Source organism: Bombina bombina, chromosome 6, assembly GCF_027579735.1.
Source record: "Bombina bombina isolate aBomBom1 chromosome 6, aBomBom1.pri, whole genome shotgun sequence".
Taxonomy (NCBI): domain Eukaryota; kingdom Metazoa; phylum Chordata; class Amphibia; order Anura; family Bombinatoridae; genus Bombina; species Bombina bombina.
The window spans coordinates 902,435,737-902,453,343 of record NC_069504.1 but is presented as its reverse complement, the minus strand read 5'-3'; the positions used below and the strand labels follow the sequence as shown (position 1 = coordinate 902,453,343).

Below are 17,607 nucleotides of genomic sequence, written 5' to 3'. Positions count from 1 at the left end.
TAATTTATGAGAGCACACAATTGAAGGGCTGTAGAAAGTGTCCGTGGCTGCTATGCTTTTGGCACTTTTACACACAGCAAAGTCAGCCTTTTAGTGTGGTATAGTATGTAGTATGGTTTTTATTTTTATTTATTATTCGTAAAAGTTTCTCATTGAACCTAGAAATCCAGACATATTCAATACTAACATTCTAGTGTTAACATTGAGACTTGTCTAATATGTGATTGTAATGTCCTTACAAAGTTGCTTTTTTGAATGAGAATTGGATAAAGTCTTTCCATGTAAGGTAATAAGTTCCATAACCAATGTTTCTCGACTCTGATTAATAGTGCAGTAACATAACTGTCAACAAAATAACCAGTAAACACATTTCAACCTAACTCACAACAATCTGTGAACCAAATAACAGTAGTGAAGGTTTATGTCCAGTCTAAAGAAAAGTTTAAGCCAGGAATCGCAGGAATGGTGGAGATTAGAAGTGTTTATCATTGTTGCCTAGATTGCCCCATATAGGAGCCCAATAAAAAATAATGTCATAGCAGAGATCTTAGTAGATCCCTTCCTTGTAATAATGGTATCTTTCTAAAATTATATGTTTATTTACCATTATTTCCCATTTTTGAATTGACAGGACACTGTTTTGTTTCCAATTTAAAGCGATTAAGTGCCTAGCAGTATTCAATAGGATCTGACATAATGATCTTCTAATTTTGCACCTAATCTCGTTTAATTCGTTAAAAGGGCAGAGTTGAATTGACAATTTCAAGTTACCGTCTATTATCTTATTTATTTTATTCATTATCTGAGTCCAATAAGTTTGGATACAATGGCAGGACCACCAAATATGGAGCATACTACCCCTTTCTGAATGGCATCTCCAACATTTATCTGAAGGCCCTGGAAATATGTGTTTTATTCTCTGTAGCGTGAGATACAATCTATGTATTGGTCTCTAACAGGTTTATGGTATGTGCTGAGTGTGATTTGTTGTAGAAAATTGCGCTGAAGATATTGCTGATTTTAATTCTTCCCTAGTTATTGGGATATCTAAGGAATCTTGTTCGTCTTTTGGCAGTGTCGGGAGTTTAACATTGTCTAAATAAACTTTTACATTTGCTTGCGTGACTTTCAGTCTGTCTCAGACGGAATAAATTATATAAATTATGGTAATATGTCTTAAATATTTCCGCTATTTGAAAGGTTTCTTCTACTGTTATTCCATTTGGGCTTTTAATTGAGTGTATGCATGTTTTTATTCTTTTAGATTTTAGGGTCCTAGATAGGTAATATAGATTTAAAAAACGCTAGTTGCGCTTTAGCCTTATTAGGGGCATATATAGTTAGAATAGTGACAGGTTTTCTGTACAGAAGGCCATTAATGCCTATAAACCTGCCCTCTTTATCTTTACTTTGTCTAGTCAATACAAAAGGGATTGCTCTATGGAGTAGAATACTAACTCCAGCTGTTTTTTGGTAGGATTCGTGCTATAAAGGTGCTGGCTATATGTGGAAGAGAAATATTTTGGAATAGAGTTGTGTTTAAAATGGGTCTCTTGTAAGCCCACTATTTCGCCTCCCTTTTTTAATATCGAATATCCTCTAGGGCGAATGATCTCTTATTAGGGCTATTGAAACCTTTCACATTTTGAGAGATACATCTGATAATGGGTTCAGCCATATGATTTAAACAAAAATTGCGATATGAGGGTAAACATAATATTTTCCACTAATTACAATATAAAATACCTCTGGCATGTGACATCAAACAACAACACATTAGACAAGATTCTTCACTACTAATATAAACACTTAAAATAAATACAAATGGATTGAACAATCTTGCAGGCTAGGCATATCCTAGCTCTTATGGGAGTTGGTGGTTAGATAGAAATCCAAATAGATTCCATCTTAGCCCAGAAAATTGACAAAATTCAAAACTTGCTTTGGAGGCCATGACAACAATTAAGTAAAAGTAAGGCATTCTAGAATAAATGGATTAAGAATATACATCACATATTTTAGCATCAGCGTGACATCAGTCCACCGCAGCAGGTTGCTTAGCTAGATCTTGGGGTTTGAGTCTTTTACGGTGTGCTGTGGTCCATTCAGATCTTTGTGGTACTGGTCTGCTTGCCCTCTTTTTGCGTAGAAATGGTGTGGTCGGTGATACTTTCTGGAGGTTGAATTTCCAGCTTCTAACAACAGTCCTGAATGTCTTGTGGGGATGTACAGGTTGCACGTCTGTTTTTGTAGATAACATTTAACTGGAATGGAAACCCCCATCTATAGGTAATGTTAAGGCTTCTAAGTTGTTATGTCAGCAGTTGCAATTCTTTTCTGCAAAGCAAAGTATGAGCAGATAAATCTGCATGTAATTGAAGATTAGATCCTTCATGTTGGATAGAAGTTTTGCTTCTGGCAGCTTTCATGATATCTTCTTTGATTTGATAGTTTATTAACTTTACTATCACATCTCGTGGAGGAGCCTCTTCCGCGGGTCTTGGCCTTAAGGCTCTGTGTGCTCTCTCAAGCTCAACTGAATCTGTAGGTGTTAGGCCTCTCAATGAAGCAAATAGGTTTTGAAGGTATTGTCTGAGATCTGCATTTTCCCACCATTTCCGGTATGCCGTGTATTCTAATATTACTTTGCCTATGCCTATTTTCTAGGTCTTTAATTTTGTCTTCAAGTTGTTTCAAATCATGGTCATACGAACATACATGTTTCTGTAATATTACAAAATGAGTCCTATGGACAGCACCATCTTCTTCCAACTGTTCTACTCTGTAGCCTATATCAGCAATCTCCTTTTTAAGATCTGAGATCTCTTCTTTGATACACTGCTTAACCTGCATTATCAGAGTGGAGAAATCCATGCTTTGATGGCAGTGAGGATAATATATCCCTGGGGATAGAGACTAGGGTATCAGGCTCTTCCGACTCAGATGATATTTGGGATGGTTTGGAGCTAGGAGAAATATTCGCAATTGAGGCTGCTTGTTGGCTAGTATTTTTGAAAAAAGAATTGACCGAAATGCTTGCAGAAGGTGTAGATTTAGAGAGTTGCTCCTTCTGGGAACCTTTTTTAGGAGACATCTTGAATAATATGGGTGCAAAGTGCACTAATTCTGATGTGAAGCTTCTGCTGGGTCTTTGGCCTCTTCTATATATGTTAATTTTTACAATGTCCCTTCATTAAGAAATGACGTGGTAATAAAAAAAAAAAAAAGGAACCGCTCTTTATTTCTTTAATATGTCTCTTGAGAGCAGTTATGAGATTGATTGATGTATAGTAAACACTTTTTTAGTTGAAAAGTCCCAGTCAGGTACATTGAGAGCTAGATGCGGTCTATACAGAAAAATATATGGTATGGTACTCACATATGGCGATGTCACAGATTAGCTTGTTGTGTATATCTTTAAAAGGCATTGCTATGATCCACCATGCTTCCGTTTTATATCAGAGTGCTCCGGTTAGGTAAAGCGATGTCTGGCAAGTCCCAGCATGTAATGTGATGCGATGTGATCAAAGCTGTAAGGCGTTTTGTTCCGTTCAGTGTAATCATGCTTTTAGGCCTTTCTGACCACGTGGGTGTGCCATTGATTATAGCAGACTGCTACCGAAAGCCCCTTCATACTTCTGTTACCGGACCATATGCGGAGAGTGAATCAATCGCCGCTATATTAGGCTGATGTCCCTAAGTTGTATATGAGCCTGTGGGGTCAATTCATGGCTCCATATTGCATTTTTCTGGGCTGCAAAAACGAAGCTCACTTAGTGTGCAGCCATCATGTTCGGATGCCGGCTCCGCCCCCCCCCCGGTATATGCATTTTTAAGCTTCACAACTATTGCCATTTTCAAGCCTGGTTAGCTAATAAAGGAATATTTATGTACCAAGATTCATTGTATTGGTCTTATGTATATCCCCAGGAGTTCTTGAAAAACTGCATATTCAACAAGTGTATAATAAAAAGATAATGCAAACAGCACCTCCTCTGAAGTTAAAATAAAATTTCAAAATGTCCTTCCATTTGCTGGCCCCCTGTATCATATGACCGCTATCCGTGAACTTTTCTACATGCTCTATGAGCTGGTGCTGAGAATATCATTTTGACTTTATCCCTTAAAGCTACTATTTAAAGGATACTCCTTGTGTTTACTACGTGCATTCTGAGGTTTTGAATGCGGAAGAAGGCGGCTCTTCGTGTCTTTCGGCTATTTTTTTTTGCTGCATTTATTCTTGTGCAACAGTAACTCCCTAAAATCTGAATTTGCACAGATTTTAGTGCGTTGCTGTTGCACAGGTATAAATGCGGCAACGAAAATTGCCAAGCGGCATGCAGAGCCTCCGCATTTGAAGGTGAACAAATCCTCCAAATGAACATATCTAGTATTTTCTCATAGTCCTTCCTTTCTGAACATGTGTATTTTTGCCTAAAAACATGAGGTTTGTGCCTTTCAGTGTATATTTTTGTACTTGTTTTATTATGCAGAAATTCACCCCATGTTAGGGCTGATACTCTGCCTGTAGTGTTGGCTCCTGACACATCTTATGGGGTAGTGTTGTATTTAGCGTTTGTGCTGCCCATGAACCCAACAACCTAAGCTAATATTTGTCTCATATATTTGTCACAACTGGACCCCTAGTAGATAACCAGGGATAATTTATGCCATAGAACTAGAATTTATAATGTTGCTGCCCACTGAAATCCTGCTTCCCTAGGCACAGGTTTAGGTGTCCTAGGTCAAAATATTGCCCTGCTTGTGGGAGAGAAGTAATATGTACATATGTCATTAATATTAGTGTTTGTGCTAGAGGGTATGGCCGATCATACAATCAGAGTTTAAGAAAACACCCAGTCTAGGTTGTCAGGAAATAACTTAGGAAAAGGGTTTGTGTCATCTATGTATGTCTATAATAGTTAGATGGAGTTTGGGTGGTTCCATGTTTCCTAAAGGGATATTAAAGCCATAAAAGCAAGAAAATGTATTACAGTATTTTTATATTATTTTGCTTTAAGCTTGGGGGGGGGGGTGTCCCTCTCTACTAATAGAGTTGTGGTAGTTGTCTATTAAGCCACGATCAATGCTTCCTAAGCATAAATAATCCAACATACATTTCCTGTTAGATTTAATATCAGGCATATTAAACACCTTGTAAATACACTATATTACTATAGAATAACTTGTCAGCCAAGTTTAAACCGTTTAAAAACAAAATAACACCTTGTGGTTTTTTAAATAGCCAAACTCCAACCACCATTTGCCTTATTTGGAAGAGCCCATCTGGGCTTGAGTCTGCAATCAACAAGGTTAAACATTGTCATTATATTAGTATAAAGGGCATTGTTTTGCAGTTTTTTTTTTGTTTGTTTTTTAAATCTTCTGAAGCCAATTATTGAAATACATGTAGCAGGGTTAGCCTCAAGTCTGCAGTGTGCTTTTCCAGCTACAGCCATCATGTTCAGAGCTAAATTTCATAAGGTGGCAAAATAAATAATTAAAATATATTGCAAATTTATTTTACTACTCATAGCTAAAACTTTTATATTAAAATCTAAAGGTGTTTATTGTTTATTTGCAGCATTAGCTTAAACTTTACTTTATGCAAAAATATTTTAACATATTTAAAGGGACACTGAAGTCAAAATGAATGTAGAGCAGATATAATGTACAGTCTTTTTAAATGAACACTGTCTAAGGTGCCAGCCTCTGCTGAGCATGTGCAAGGGTGCACTGTACATGTGATTGGCTAATGGCTGTCACATGATACAAAGGACCAGCAAATGGAAGAAAAGTTTAAAATTTCTCAGAAAAAAAATCTACTGCTTATTTAAAATTCAGAGTAAGTGCTATTGTGTTGTCTTTTTGTTATGCACTTGTTGATTATGCATTTCATGATCCTCTCTTCCATATTCATGATCAGCATATTTAAAGAGAGTCAATGACAAATAAAGGAAGGAGGAAGAGAGAAATTGCTAATTTAGAACTGTCTCTAAGATTGCAGGGTCATTAGGAGTTGTGCAAACACAAGAGATCCTTCTATGTGCCATTCATTCTGAATATAAAAGATTTATACTGGAACTATGGCACCACAGATATCCCCACAACACACACAATAGTCAGTATATTGAGTACATAAGCTCAGTGCATCTTGTGTACAAACATCAGTGTTTCTTTAAGGGTCCGTGTACTTAATTCTATTCAAGGCTGCTGCAGGAACATCCTTTCAAATGGGATGGACTCTTTCTTTCCCACTGGGAGGTTTATGTTGCTGTTGCTTACATAGTTTTTCAGCCAATACTACAGTATTGATATTTTCAGTATAGGTTGCAGATCCAGCAGTCAATAAGAGCTATTTCAAATGGCAAAACAAAGAGAAAGGAACCATTGTAAAACACTTTTTTGTATACACTTCAGCAGGTAAAATGCATAATTAGATTACATTAAGTAGAGAACATTGTATAGTAGAATGGTCCCTTTAACTTCAGCAAGCTAGATTTAAAGGGTTTTCCTGTCTAAACAGATAAAGTAATCGACAATAGTTGTGCCACTGGTAGCCCAACTTGGAAAATACCCACAGCATGTCATGTTAGGGTTACTAAACTCCTGCACTTATAAATACAGCTCAAGCCAGTTCATGTGACATCTCCATATGAGTTTATGTATTTTTTTCCTTGTGTTTTTGCTACAGTCTTCAATTTTCTTCTTATAATGTTTCCAGGACTCCTGTTTAATTGTTGGAAGCCATATTTCCTTATGCTGATTAAAAATGTGTTTGTTCTTCCCCACAATCTGTTCCCCGTTGAATCAGAATAACACAAGAATGTTAAATCCAATAATCATTGTGGACAGTCCCCCCTGCTGGTGATGTTGAAGTATTACACTGTGGGATATATGAATTTCCAGTCTACTTTATACTGTGCAATGCAGCAAGTAAAAAAAAAACCACACACTTTGCAAAATTTGACTACAGCCTTAGCAGGTCCCCTATTTTTTTTATTATAAAAGATTGCTGGTGACCAATGTTCCCACTAATTTCATTGTGTGTAATTATTTTTTCTATGTACAGAATAGCAAATATCTGTCTATCTTTCAATCTATCTATAGATTTTCTTTCATGGTGGTGAGAGTCCACGATCTATTACTCCTGGGAATTACTCTTTCCTACCACTAGGAGGATGCAGATCCCCAAACTCCAAGAGTACTATAAAACCCTTCCCACATACCTTAGTCTAATGTATAGCCAAGCAAAATGATGTAAGAAAAAGGAATGAGCCATAAAAGGAGCAGGGGAAAAAAAGTTGTGCTTAAAGAAAATACTAAACTCAAAATCAAAATGTGGGGTCTCATGGACTCTCACCACCATGAAATAAATTAATTTATCAGGTAAGGATCAATTATGTTTTCTTTAATACAGGTGGTGAGAGTCTACGATCTATTACTCCTGGGAACTAATACGCAAGCCATGGAGTCAACAAGCAATAACATAATGGGAGGGATTTAATTTTTTTTTTTTTAATACACTTGATAAAATCAATCAGGCAAGAAAAAAAATCAAGCTGAGACAACTGCCTGAAGGACCTTCCTACCAAAGGCTGCCTCAGAAGCAAAAACCTAAAAATGGTAGAATTTTGTTATCATGCGATCGTCAATGTGATCACGTGATTTCAAGGCCTGGATCAGATCATGGGAGACTGCCTACGCTGCTAGACATGCCCCCCAGTCCAGTTAAAGCCCAGCACTGTTAGAATAACATGAAACGTCCTAACGGCTTGAAGGGGTTAAATATTAACATTCTAAAGATTAAATATAAGTGCAATGTACAAAGAAACCTTCATTACTATCCTGCCAATATACTCAAACTTTGTAGGATTAAGAATCTGATGTGATTATAGAACCTAGATCCCCAAAAGTATTGGTCGCTGCAGAGCTCTGGTCCAACTAATCAGTTTGGGAGTAGAAATAAATGAGTGGGACTCACCATGCACAGTGTCTGCATTATCTGGTGGTCCAGGTGGTGTTAGTGGGGAGGGTCTAGTGGGCTCACTGAGGTATCTCTCTGGAGGGGCAGGCAGCAAAGGTTCAAGCAAGAAAGCAGGCTCTAAATGTTCTCCCTGCAAGTCTCCAGGAAGTTCATAATGGCTCGTTCCCCGCTCCTGTCTTTGGGGCCCTGCCAGCTGGGAACACCAAAGGCATATTTGGCGGTGGCGCCACCACTTTGTCGGGGGCCTACTATATTTGTAACCTCCCACTCAGGTCTTACTTTTCATGTCCTTTTGGCGTTTTGCGGCCTGATACGCCGCCGGAGCTACACTGAGAGGGAAGGTGTGCTGCCGTTCACCTTAGAGGGAACTTTCCTGGTGACGGTACAGCTAATCAGAGGCTGTATCACCTAAGACAATGGATACAAGCACATGCCAGGAGCCAGTTGCCAAGGGGTAAAGATAGCAACTGAAGCACTGTACTACATGTGTGGTACCACTTTACTGCTCCTTATTTTAGATTTTGATAGCTCTGCTAATAAAATTACTAATCGTTAGCTGTTATTTGATTATCTACTTTATCATCATGTTTAAAGGGAATTGAAACCCAAAAAGTGTCTTATGATTTCGATAGAGTATATAATTTTTTTAAAAAGTCCAATTTACTCCAGTTATCAAATTAATTTTATTCTCTTAATATGCTTTCTTGTAAAGTAAGTTGCTTAGGAGGAAGCATGTGTCTGAATTGTTAAGTGTTATTCAATTTCAAGAGCACTAGATGGCAGCATTGTTTTCTGTCATGCGGTCTCAAGATATAAGCACTCTATTAACAAGGTATGATCTTTACCAAAGAGTACCTTGAGAATGAGGCAAATTTGATAATAGAAGTAAATTGTAAAAATTGTATCTGAATCCTGAAACAAATCTTTTTGTATTCCATTAATCTTTTATATTCATATATCCCAATTTACTGAGTTAATCCATTCTGGTCTGTGGAAAATAGCACTGTGTTGCAAATAAAGATGCTAATATTTTTTAAACCTGAGCCACAGTATAGGTTAAAACACTAAGAGGTTAAGTCATGCACAGTATCCTGTATTTAAAGGGACATTAAACACCAGTTTTACTTTTGTGTACAAATGATGCGTGTTTCACACTGCCTAGAGAGAGGCCAAATCACTGTATGACCAAGCTTTTCTTCAAAACACTTCCATTTGCCTAAATCATTTTTCTTGATTCAATTGAAATACTTGTATTGATGGCATTCTAACTGCTCACAAAATTGGGGTTAACCTTACACGGACTGTAACCCTAGCCTCAGACCTACTCCTGAAGCCAACATGATGCGGTTTCCTTGTTTTGCCAGTGACCCACTGCAGTAAGATCTTATTGGCACTCCTCTGTAATAAGGATTAAAAGGACATAAGTTATTGTATACATGCCTAATAAATATATATACCTAATAAATAAGGATATATATACGTACACTTTATGGCGGACACCTGATCGTCATACCTATATGACTTTGTTGGACATCCCATTCCAAAACTATGGACATTTAATATGGAGTTGGCCTCCTTTTTGCGGCCCTAACCGCCACCACTCTTCTGAGAAAGCTTTCCACAAGATTTTTGTGTTTGTAGAAATTTGTGTCCTTTCAGGCAAAAGAGCATGTGTGTGATCAGTTACTGATGTTGGAAAGAACTATATGTGTGTATGTATAAGTACAGAAACTTTTAATGCGTGTTGGGATTTATTATTTTACATATACTGTATATGTATATATATTACTCTGGAGACCTGTTGCATGTATAACCATATGACAGTAGTTAATACATTTTGTTTCATCTGTTAGTTTGTGATTGGTTTCCTTTTTATATAAATTCTAGAAAAATCTGATATAGCAGTTTTTTCCAGTTTCCATGGTGTGTGTGTGGGTGTACATACTTACATAATGATTTAACTCCTTTATTAACAGTTATAAGCAAAATACTAATTTAACCCTGTGCAAGCCAGTAAAACCCTTTGATTAAATGAAATGCTAGAAGTCAGTCAAGGTGCTAACTTATTGTGTAACCTACTAGCGCCACTGATTCAATCCCTTGATTGTTCAGAACACACACACGTGATTTAACCATAACATTGCTCAGAACACTGAAAATCAATATTTTATATAACTGCTGTAAGACATTCACAGCAATGATTTAAACTATGGGATGCCTAGAACCTACACCCAAATTAACAGTTGATTGCCAAGATATAAAGGCAATTAAGGTTTTTATTACAGTGCCTGAAATACACAGTGAAAATTTAACTCCATGATTGCCTTTTACATTTGTTGGTCTTAGGGGCTGGTCATCCATATGGGGGTGTGCTGCCTCAGATATCAGTGGGCCACATCTGGAGTTTAACCCAATGTTTGCAAATGTATCAGGACATCGATGTTTATCACAGAGAATTGGAGTGGAAAAGAACTACAATTATCTGAAGTATTTTGAAGGAATAAAGACTGTTAGAAATAATGAGAAACTTTTTTATTAGCTACTTCAACCAACACAAAATTAGCAGAAAGTTTGCGTTGCTGCTTTGAAAAATGTATTTAACAAGCAAAACCTTTTATTTTATAGGGCCAATATACCAAGCACTCTATTTTAAACAGACAGTTCTCATTAATCATATTTTGTGGTCTAGAATTAAAGGGACATTAAACCCAAACATTTTCTTTCATGATTCAGATAGAGCATGCAATTTTAAACAACTTTCTAATTTACTTCTATTATCTAATTTGCTTCATTCTCTTGATATTCTTTGCTGAAAAGCATATCTAGATAGGCTCAGTAGCTGCTGATTGGTCACTGCACATAGATGCCTCATGTTATTGCCTCTCCAATGTCTATTTCTATTTACTCAACAAACGATATCTAAAGAATGAAGCAAATTAGATAATAGAAGTAAATGAGAATGTTGTTTAAAAACATAATTTATGTAAGAACTTACCTGATAAATTGATTTCTTTCATATTAGCAAGAGTCCATGAGCTAGTGACGTATGGGATATACATTCCTACCAGGAGGGGCAAAGTTTCCCAAACCTTAAAATGCCTATAAATACACCCCTCAACACACCCACAAATCAGTTTAACGAATAGCCAAGAAGTGGGGTGATAAGAAAAAAGTGCGAAAGCATATAAAATAAGGAATTGGAATAATTGTGCTTTATACAAAAAAATCATAACCACCACAAAAAGGGTGGGCCTCATGGACTCTTGCTAATATGAAAGAAATGAATTTATCAGGTAAGTTCTTACATAAATTATGTTTTCTTTCATGTAATTAGCAAGAGTCCATGAGCTAGTGACGTATGGGATAATGACTACCCAAGATGTGGATCTTTCCACGCAAGAGTCAATAGAGAGGGAGGGATAAAATAAAGACAGCCAATTCCTGCTGAAAATAATCCACACCCAAAATAAAGTTTAAATGAAAACATAAGCAGAAGATTCAAACTGAAACAGCTGCCTGAAGTACTTTTCTACCAAAAACTGCTTCAGAAGAAGAAAATACATAAAAATGGTAGAATTTAGTAAAAGTATGCAAAGAGGACCAAGTTGCTGCTTTGCAAATCTGATCAACCGAAGCTTCATTCCTAAACGCCCAGGAAGTAGAAACTGACCTAGTAGAATGAGCTGTAATCCTTTGAGGCGGAGTTTTACCCGACTCGACATAGGCATGATGAATTAAAGATTTCAACCAAGATGCCAAAGAAATGGCAGAAGCTTTCTGGCCTTTTCTAGAACCGGAAAAGATAACAAATAGACTAGAAGTCTTTCGGAAAGACTTAATAGCTTCAACATAATATTTCAAAGCTCTAACAACATCCAAAGAATGCAACGATTTCTCCTTAGAATTCTTAGGATTAGGACATAATGAGGGAACCACAATTTCTCTACTAATGTTGTTGGAATTCACAACCTTAGGTAAAAATTCAAAAGAAGTTCGCAACACCGCCTTATCCTGATGAAAAATCAGAAAAGGAGACTCGCAAGAAAGAGCAGATAATTCAGAGACTCTTCTGGCAGAAGAGATCGCCAAAAGGAACAAAACTTTCCAAGAAAGTAATTTAATGTCCAATGAATGCATGGGTTCAAAAAGAGGAGCTTGAAGAGCCCCCAGAACCAAATTCAAACTCCAAGGAGGAGAAATTGACTTAATGACAGGTTTTATACGAACCAAAGCTTGTACAAAACAATGAATATCAGGAAGATTAGCAATCTTTCTGTGAAAAAGAACAGAAAGAGCAGAGATTTGTCCTTTCAAAGAACTTGCGGATAAACCTTTATCTAAACCATCCTAAAGAAATTGTAAAATTCTCGGAATTCTAAAAGAATGCCAAGAAAAACGATGAGAAAGACACCAAGAAATATAAGTCTTCCAGACTCTATAATATATCTCTCTAGATACAGATTTACGAGCCTGTAACATAGTATTAATCACAGAGTCAGAGAAACCTCTTTGACCAAGAATCAAGCGTTCAATCTCCATACCTTTAAATTTAAGGATTTGAGATCCTGATGGAAAAAAGGACCTTGCGACAGAAAGTCTGGTCTTAGCGGAAGAGTCCACGGATGGCAAGAGGCCATCCGGACAAGATCCGCATACCAAAACCTATGAGGCCATGCCGGAGCTACCAGCAGAACAAACGAGCATTCCTTCAGAATCTTGGAGATTACTCTTGGAAGAACTAGAGGCGGAAAGATATAGGCAGGATGATACTTCCAAGGAAGTGATAATGCATCCACTGCTTCCGCCTGAGGATCCCGGGATCTGGACAGATACCTGGGAAGTTTCTTGTTTAGATGAGACGCCATCAGATCTATTTCTGGAAGCTCCCACATTTGAACAATCTGAAGAAATACCTCTGGGTGAAGAGACCGCCCGGATGCAACGTTTGGCGACTGAGATAATCCGCTTCCCAATTGTCTATTCCTGGAATATGAACCGCAGAGATTAGACAGGAGCTGGATTCCGCCCAAACCAGAATTCGAGATACTTCTTTCATAGCCAGAGGACTGTGAGTCCCTCCTTGATGATTGATGTATGCCACAGTTGTGACATTGTCTGTCTGAAAACAAATGAACGATTCTCTCTTCAGAAGAGGCCAAGACTGAAGAGCTCTGAAAATTGCACGGAGTTCCAAAATATTGATCGGTAATCTCACCTCCTGAGATTCCCAAACCCCTTGTGCTGTCAGAGACCCCCACACAGCTCCCCAACCTGTAAGACTTGCATCTGTTGAAATTACAGTCCAGGTCGGAAGAACAAAAGAAGCCCCCTGAATTAAACGATGGTGATCTGTCCACCACGTCAGAGAGTGTCGTACAATCGGTTTTAAAGATATTAATTGAGATATCTTTGTGTAATCCCTGCACCATTGGTTCAGCATACAGAGCTGAAGAGGTCGCATGTGAAAATGAGCAAAGGAGATCGCGTCCGATGCAGCAGTCATAAGACCTAAAATTTCCATGCATAAGGCTACCAAAGGGAATGATTGTGACTGAAGGTTTTGACAAGCTAATATCAATGTTAGACTTCTCTTGTCTGACAAAGAGAGAGTCATAGACACTGAATCAACCTGAAAACCTAAAAAGGTTACCCTTGTCTGAGGAATCAATTAACTTTTTAGTAAATTGATCCTCCAACCATGATCTTGAAGAAACAACACAAGTCGATTCGTATGAGATTCTGTTAAATGTGAAGACTGAGCAAGTACCAAGATATCGTCCAAATAAGGAAATACCAATACCCTGTACTCTGAATACAGACAGAAGGGCACCGAGAACCTTTGTAAAAATTCTTGGAGCTGATGCTAAGCCAAACGGTAAAGCCACAAAACTGGTAATGCTTGTCTAAAAAAGAGAATCTCAGAAACTAAAAGTGATCTGGATGAATCGGAATATGCAGATATGCATCCTGAAAATCTATTGTAGACATATAATGCCCTTGCTGAACAAAAGGCAGGATAGTCCTTACAGCTACCATCTTGAATGTTGGTATCCTTACATAACGATTCAATATTGATAGATCCGGAACTGGTCTGAAGGAATTGACCTTCTTTGGTACAATGAAGAGATAGAATAAAACCCCAGCCCCTGTTCCAGAACTGGAACTGGCATAATTACTCCAGCCAACTCTAGATCTGAAACACATTTCAGAAATGCTTGAGCCTTTGCTGGGTTTACTGGGACACGGGAAGGAAAAAAATCTCTTTGCAGGAGGCCTTAACTTGAAGCCAATTCTGTACCCTTCTGAAACAATGTTCTGAAACCAGAGATTGTGAACGGAATTGATCCAAATTTCTTTGAAAAGAACGTAAACTGCCCCATACCAGCTGAGCTGGAATGAGGGCCGCACCTTCATGGGGACTTAGGAGCTGGCTTTGGGTTTCTATAAGGCTTGGATATATTCCAAAGTGAAGAAGGTTTCCAAACTGATACCGCTCCTGAGGATGAAGGATCAGGCTTTTGTTCCTTGTTGTGATGAAAGGAACGAAAACAATTATTAGACCTAAATTTACCTCAGATTTTTTATCCTGTGGTAAAAAAGTTCCCTTCCTTCCAGTAACAGTTGAGATAAAAGAATCCAACTGAGAACCGAATAATTTATTACCCTGGAAAGAAAAGGATAGCAAAGTTGACTTAGAAGACATATCAGCATTCCAAGTTTTAAGCCATAAAGCTCTTCTAGCTAAAATAGTTAGAGACATATACCTGACATCAACTCTAATGATATCAAAGATGGCATCACAAATAAAATAATTAGCATGTTATAGAATAATAATGCTATGAGAATTATGATCTGTTACTTGTTGCGCTAAAGCTTCTAACCAAAAAGTTGAAGCTGCAGCAACATCCGCTAAAAATATAGCAGGAGTAGAGACAGCCCCATAAACCTTAGGGATTTTGTCCCAAACTTTAATCTGTCAGATGGCACAGGATATAATTGCTTAAAACGTTTTAAAAGGAGTAAATGAATTACCCAAATTATTCCATTCCCTGGAAATTACTTCAGAAATAGCATCAGGGACAGGAAACACTTCTGGAATAACTACAGGAGATTTAAAAACCTTATTTAAACGTTTAGTTTTAGTATCAAGAGGACCAGAATCCTCTATTTCTAATGCAATTAATACTTCTTTAAATAAAGAACGAATAAATTCCATCTTGAACAAATACAAAGATTTATCAGCATCAACCTCTGAGACAGAAACCTCTGAACCAGAAGAACCATTATCAGTATCAGAATGATGATGTTCATTTAAAAATTCATCTGAAAAAAGAGAAGTTTTAAAAGACTTTTATGTATACTAGAAGGAGAAATAACAGACATAGCCTTCTTAATGGATTTAGAAACAAAATCTCTTATGTTATCAGGAACACTCTGAGTATTAGATGTTGACGGAACAGCAACAGGTAATGTAACAGTACTAAAGGAAATTTTATCTGCATTAACAAGTTTGTCATAACATTTAATACAAACAACAGCTGAAGGAACAGATACCAAAAGTGATACACTTAGCTTTGGTAGCTCCAGCACCGGGCAGTGATTTTCCTGAAGTATCTTCTGACTCAGTTGCAACGTGGAACATCTTGCGATATGTAATAGAAAAAACAACATATAAAGCAAAATTGATCAAATTCCTTAAATGACAGTTTCAGGAATGGGAAAAAAATGCCAGTGAACAAGCTTCTAGCAACCAGAAGCAATAAATAATGAGACTTAAATAATGTGGAGACAAAAGTGACGCCCATATTTTTTTTAGCGCCAAATAAGACGCCCACATTATTTGGCGCCTAAATGCTTTTGGCGCCAAAAATGACGCCACATCCGGAACGCCGACACTTTTGACGCAAAAGAACGTCAAAAAAATGACGCAACTTCCGGCGACACGTATGACGCCGGAAACAGAAAAAAATTTTGCGCCAAAAAAGTCCGCGCCAAGAATGACGCAATAAAATGAAGCATTTTCAGCCCCCGCGAGCCTAACAGCCCACAGGGAAAAAGTCAAATTTTTTAAGGTAAGAAAAAATGATTGATTCAAATGCATTATCCCAAATATGAAACTGACTGTCTGGAAATAAGGAAAGTTGAACATTCTGAGTCAAGGCAAATAAATGTTTGAATACATATATTTAGAACTTTATAAAAAAGTGCCCAACCATAGCTTAGAGTGTCACAGAAAATAAGACTTACTTACCCCAGGACACTCATCTACATGTTTGTAGAAAGCCAAACCAGTACTGAAACGAGAATCAGTAGAGGTAATGGTATATAAATAAGAGTATATCGTCGATCTGAAAAGGGAGGTAAGAGATGAATCTCTACGACCGATAACAGAGAACCTTATGAAATAGACCCCGTAGAAGGAGATCACTGCATTCAAATAGGCAATACTCTCCTCACATCCCTCTGACATTCACTGCACGCTGAGAGGAAAACCGGGCTCCAACTTGCTGCGGAGCGCATATCAACGTAGAATCTAGCACAAACTTACTTCACCACCTCCATAGGAGGCAAAGTTTGTAAAACTGATTTGTGGGTGTGGTGAGGGGTGTATTTATAGGCATTTTAAGGTTTGGGAAACTTTGCCCCTCCTGGTAGGAATGTATATCCCATACGTCACTAGCTCATGGACTCTTGCTAATTACATGAAAGAAATTGTATTCTCTATCTGAATCATGAAATAATTTTTTGGGGTTTAATGTCCTTTAAGCCGATTAAAAACTAAATGGTAGAAATGTTTTATTTAAGTATATATATATATATATATAGCCCCCCCCCACACCCCCATTTTTACAGAAGTGAATGCGAGAAAATAGATATCCCATTGTATTGTCTAGGAAGCTCTGACTTATATTTTGATCTTTTTCTTACAGTCTGGTGAAGAATCCAGCTGAGCGAGCAGATCTTAAGCAACTCATGGTAATTTCCCACAAACATTAGTCAATAGATGCATCTAGATTTTGAGGAAACTACAAGGCTTAAAGGGACATGAAACACATTTTTTTTTGCAGGATTCAGATTGAGCATGCCATTTTAAACAACTTTTCAAGTTACTTCTATTATAAAATCCAATTAATTCCCTCAATATCTTTTGCTGAAGGAGCGTCAATGCTAGCTGAACACATCTAGTCAGCCAATCACAAAAAACAAATGTGTGCAGGCACCAATCAGCAGCTAGCTCCAACTAGTGTAGAATATGTACATATTTTTTTCAATAATAGATACCAAGAGAACAAAGCACATGAAAATAGAAGTGAATTTAAAAGTGTCTTAAAATAACATGCTCTATCTGAATCAACTATCCCTTTTAAAAGGTATATGATGCATAAAAATGTACCATTTAAAGTAGAACTTTTAAAATGTAAAACAGAGTTTTGTTTCTTTAAAAAAATAAATCTTCCTGCACTAAATAAATGAGCAGCAGAATCATGGTACTCAGTCATACACTTCCAGCTAGTTTCACAAAACAGCTTTTACTTTAATCATGTTAACCTTTTATCTATGCAAAAAAAACAAACAACCTTTTTAAATGCTGTTCTTTCAAACACACGAGAACCCTCCTT

General features: G+C 37.3%; 1 protein-coding gene across 1 annotated transcript in view; it reads left to right on the top strand.

The window, feature by feature from the left end:
- The window catches only part of MAP2K1 (mitogen-activated protein kinase kinase 1), a 127,090-nt gene that overhangs the window by 106,482 nt on the left and 3,001 nt on the right, over positions 1-17,607 (top strand). The window contains exon 10 of the mRNA XM_053718527.1: positions 16,918-16,963. Coding sequence (XP_053574502.1) covers positions 16,918-16,963 — 46 coding nt within the window. The remainder of the gene's footprint in view (positions 1-16,917; positions 16,964-17,607) is intronic.